Genomic DNA, 5,023 nt, shown 5'->3' with positions numbered 1-5,023 from the left:
AGCATGAAGAACCTTGGTACTTTGTTTAATGAGAAACTTCCTGTGTGTGACAAGGCTGGCAGCCAATCAGAACACCACACTAGCAATTCAAACCAACAGGCCAAGACAAAGGCCGATGAGCGAGCTGGGAAACAGAGGTTCTGACCAATGGGAGAGCAGCAGGCAAGTAGTTTAACATGTGCAACCCAACACACACCTGTGTGTGATTTCATGTGTGAGCAGAGAGGAAACATGTAGACTGAGGTATTTTTGGACCATACAGAATCTAGAGAAGTGGACTGTGCTGCAGCAGGAGTCTGAGAGGTTTCTGTGGATGTTTCATACTTTATACCCCTCGCTGTGAAAAGTGCTCACCTTTACTAGAAACAAGGTGAAACCCCAGTCATGGCGCTCTGTAAAGGAAGCTACAGCCACACATCTGGTCTACAGCAGGTGAGTGCCTGATACTCAGAGATGGAACCAGAACTGTTATGTGGTGTACATGCATTTCCCATCATGGTCAACCTTTGTTTTACTGGTCAATGTTATGAATTTAGGAGAATGACAAGTCACTACCTTTCAGGTGTAGACAGGCTGCATTAACACTGATGTTCCAGGAATTAAAACTCACCAACTCCTGCCGCTGTCTGTAGTAAGACAGTTTAAACAGCAGGCTCATACAAGTCAACTGTAAATTGAGAAGGAGACTTCCACTTTTCTCTGCTAGCTACAGACTAAAATACCAGGAGTTCTGACTCCTAGCCATAGCAGCTGAATGGTTAGTCATCCAGCAGCTTCAGAGTCAAAGAGATGTTTCCTGCTAGCAACACTCAGACATATGCAGACAACAACCTGTCCTACAAACCACAGTATGCATCCAACACTAGGACACAACACTAATCTGCCATTTAGTTGCTCAATTAATTGATTTTATTTAATTTACTGTCATTTATCTAGAGAACAGGACATGTTCATTACATTTTCCAGGGATCTTTAATTATCTTCAAACAGCCTAAAAATATTACATTTGCATTGATTAAAAAGGAGGATTAACCCCCCCCCTCACATTTGAGAACCAGGAAATTTGCACTTTGCTTGGAAAATTCATTATGTCTTGTCCAAATAGCTGCCGACTCTTCCAACAACATATACGGTGGCTTCAGACCGCTTCACAATCTGCACGTCACTGTGTTGTAGATAAAGACGTGAGAATTTTGGAACCGTTTTTAATGTCAATTAAAAATATCCTGAGGTTAAACAAACACTTGGATTAATATGTCAGCATGCAGAGTATTTTGTATTATGGTATTTGTGCAATGTAGGACAGTAAAATCTTACTTTACTGCCCATTCTTCTGTGGCTAAATGTAAAGTACTTGTCCACTTTTCATCCCACTGCTGAGTGTAAACAAACAAGCTGCCAGGTACACACACATTCTTCAGCTTATGGTAAGTAAATGTTATGAGACGGCTCCCTACGTACACACACATACCAAACGTACACCTCAGTGAGCTTAACCCACACTGACGTCTGGAACCACCACCTCTAATAACCTGCAGTGTGTGTGTGTGTATGCTAGTGTCAGTGCAGTGTGTGTGTGTTTACCTGATGATCTTGACCAGCTCGCTCATGTTGACATGGTCTGGTACCAGGAACTTGGTCTTGTCCAGGACGGGTAGCTGCTTCTCTCCCTTATATCTCTCAATGATCACCTGCAGCAGGTGGACAAAACAAACACTGCAGGTCAGCCTGTCTCCACAGAGCAGCTGCTTCACTGGGTACAAGTCAAGTTCTGGACCCAAATACAACTTAGAGATACTTGTGCATTTCCAATGTTTCCCATACACTGACTTGTTTGTGGTGGGCTTCCACAGTACCAACATCGACAGTCACATATTTAAATAGATTAAATCTTATTTCAGCATAGTGCCGTACATGGCGCATGTGTTCTCTCTCTCTCTCTCTCACACACACACACACACACACACACACGACAACTGTGACCATGGACAGTCTGTGAGCAGCTCCTCCTCGTCTGTGTGTTTGTTTTTCAACACAACATTATCAATCACAGAGACCCAACATTTCTGATAGAGCTAGGCTAACGCTAGAATACAGCTGCTGCTGAGGTGAGTGCGCTGTTTATAGCATGGATGTTGCTCTGCAAGTGGACAAAGTTAAATACCAGTTCATAAACTCTGATGCCGAATGTTTGCCCCCTCGTTCCAGGGGAATATCAAAAACACACTTGGATAGGAAAGATGATCAGTCTGATTATTGATCAGAATGATTCATTGTATTTAACACTGTCTTCCACTTGAAATAACTTTATACTTCAGCTCCACTTCAGTTCGAGGGCCACTACTGTACTGCTTACTTGATAACTTCAGTTATTAATATATAAATGAAGTGATTTATTATGATGGCTTCAGATCCAATAAAACTTTACTGATCCCAAGGGGAAAATTCACAAGCTGCATAGTGATATATAAAGCAGTTAAAAATAGCTCCACCTTTATGAACTGCAACATTCAAGGGATGAACACACTGATCTAATGATATAGATTGTACTGATACAGTCCATTGTACATATAGAATATTTATGATTATCACTTTTACTAGCATATTAATATATGATGGTGCAACACTTAACAGGGGCCAGTTTTCTACATTTGGGAATAAAGATCAATATATCTGTTATGGTAACTACGAGCTTAGCTTAGCATAAAGACTGGAGATGGGGGAATGTGTAGCCTGGCTCTGTCAACAGGTGACAATCTGCCTACCAGCACCCTTTAAATGTCTCGCTTGTTTAATCAGCGCAAAAACTGAAATTTTACAGGGGATTTATGTGCTGGGGACGTCTTGACATTGAGCAGTGAGTTTCTGGAGTCTTGATGGCACTGATTAAACAAATGAGCTATAACATGTTAATGAGCTTTAAAGGTTCTTGTAGTGGATTTTGTTACCTATGGACAGAGCCAGGCTAGCTGTTCCCCTGAGCTTATGCTATGCTAAGCTAACATGCTGCTGGATGTAGTTTCAAATCAACCAGACATAAGAGGTATATATCAGTCTTATGTCCTAACTCTCCACTAAAAAGTGAATGAGCAAATTTCCCAAAGCACAAACTGGACCAGAGGCTTACAGGGATCTTGTTAGGGTGCTGCTCACGGATCTGCTGGACCTCTTTGCACCGGTCAGCTGTGGGTGGCAAAATAGACACGGTCATAAACATGAAGCATGACTCAGAAAAACACTTTCAGCTCATCTTCACCAGATGTAAAGAGTCAGGTAAGTTCTCCTTACCTGACTCCAAAGGAGAGCTGCACAAGAATTCCTATATGCCTAGATTGTTTATGCATAAATGGCAAATAAAAATCTTGAATCCTAAAGCTGTGATTCCTTTGCTAATGTGAACAGTCTGGTTTTGGCTTTTTTCAATTCAAAAGAGAAGAGTAGCCAATGAAAACATTCCATTAAATATACCGTCTCCATTTTAGGACGAAGGACAAACAAGCATAGTTATCAGTGTCTCTGATCTGTGGACATTATTGTGCTCTGTAACCCTCCTCCTCCTGGTCTTCTGCATGTTTTAATTTGTGGTGTAGTGCATGAATGCAGCTTCTCATCAGTTAAGTAACTCAAACCCTGATACTAAGCAGACTAACATGTCTGAGTATCTTTACCCTTGTTAATCTGTAACTGCTCATAACCTTTTTATTGGCTAAGTAAAGCAATGTGGACTCAATTTACACAATCTGTGTGAATGTTGCTTTTTATTCTTGCCCCCCTCTTTCCAATACATACTTGAACTTTGTGTTTTTGCTGCCTCATTATATAACTTAACCTCCCCCCCCTCTAATAGCCTTCTGCCTATTTAAAAAAACAAACAAACAAATAAACCCAACACTAGCAGGTTTAAAAGCTCAGACTGCATTAAAGAGCACCAGTGATGTGTGAACGCTTCCTTTGTTTAGGCCAGGGAAGGTTTTTCACTCCCAGCTATAGGAGCAGTTGGTGCTAACTGCGACAATACAAGGGTATTTATTAAGATACCGTTGGGCTGGTGTGCACATGACGTTTGAAAGCCATCAAAATAACCTGCCACTAAAAAAAGACCCAAATCATAGTTTTTCATCCTGTGTCCCAAATTTATCAAATATATTGGACTTCAGATGCACCAGAAGCTCACTGGGAAAATACTATGACCCCATTTTTGTGCATTGCAGTTTTAATGCTTTGTTGCCTTGTATGTAACTTTATTTTAAGACTAAATGTTCTTTCTGGCTTTTGACTCCTCACCTGACTCCAAAGGAGAGCTGCACAATAACTCCTATATGCCTAGACTGTCTATTTATGCATAAATGGAAAATAAAAATCTTGACTTGGCATTATCAATAAGTCCTTCAACAATTAGAGAAAAAATGCCTCTAAATACTAATTAAATTAGATTCCCCAATTTGCTAATTGAACATCTGTTCACTCTAACATATTTTCTTGTTGCTTAATACCAGAATAATGTCAGTCAGTGAGGTACAAACAGCAGTGAAACATAAAACAGGTTAATGAGGCCATCTAGTTACGTCACAGATTTCTAACTATGAGAATGTCTTAGGGTTATAAACAAATACAATGACACGGCAAATGGAGAATGTTTCCGTCCTGACTGATTCTGTTGCTTACTCCACAATTCACTGTATGCTAAGATTATGCAATGGGCGGACTATGGGCTCCTCCCTACCAGCATAAGGGCCGTGGTTCGGCATCAAATTACAACATAAGTGTCTCAACACGTGTGCGAGGATAATGTGTCAGCAGATGTTGTTTTCCTTGACGCAAACGCCAAATGTTAGCTGCTTAGTCGGTCCACCTAGCTTATACAGTTGTGTAAAAGCTGGTAAGGGCAGGCCAAGCTATCTCCACGGCTTGTGAAGCCAGTGCAACAGTGACCGAGGTGGCCTTTGAGCATGATCAGCAACAGTAAACCTGCTGGACGAAAATATAACGTTAGGCGGTCAATGACCTTTTAGATAAAAATCGT

At 41.0% G+C, this 5,023-nt stretch overlaps 1 protein-coding gene across 1 annotated transcript in view; it reads right to left on the bottom strand.

Annotated features, from left to right (window-relative positions):
• map1lc3a (microtubule-associated protein 1 light chain 3 alpha) overlaps positions 1-5,023 on the bottom strand; it is an 8,728-nt gene that overhangs the window by 3,251 nt on the left and 454 nt on the right. The window contains exons 2-3 of the mRNA XM_020612125.1: positions 3,128-3,183; positions 1,585-1,691 (exon numbers count right to left, since the gene is read on the bottom strand). Of these exons, the coding sequence (XP_020467781.1) occupies positions 1,585-1,691; positions 3,128-3,183 (163 nt within the window). The remainder of the gene's footprint in view (positions 1-1,584; positions 1,692-3,127; positions 3,184-5,023) is intronic.

The sequence above is a fragment of the Monopterus albus genome, unplaced genomic scaffold (genome assembly GCF_001952655.1).
Source record: "Monopterus albus unplaced genomic scaffold, M_albus_1.0 scaffold121.1, whole genome shotgun sequence".
NCBI classification, from domain to species: domain Eukaryota; kingdom Metazoa; phylum Chordata; class Actinopteri; order Synbranchiformes; family Synbranchidae; genus Monopterus; species Monopterus albus.
This window is presented reverse-complemented; position numbering and strand designations above follow the sequence as displayed.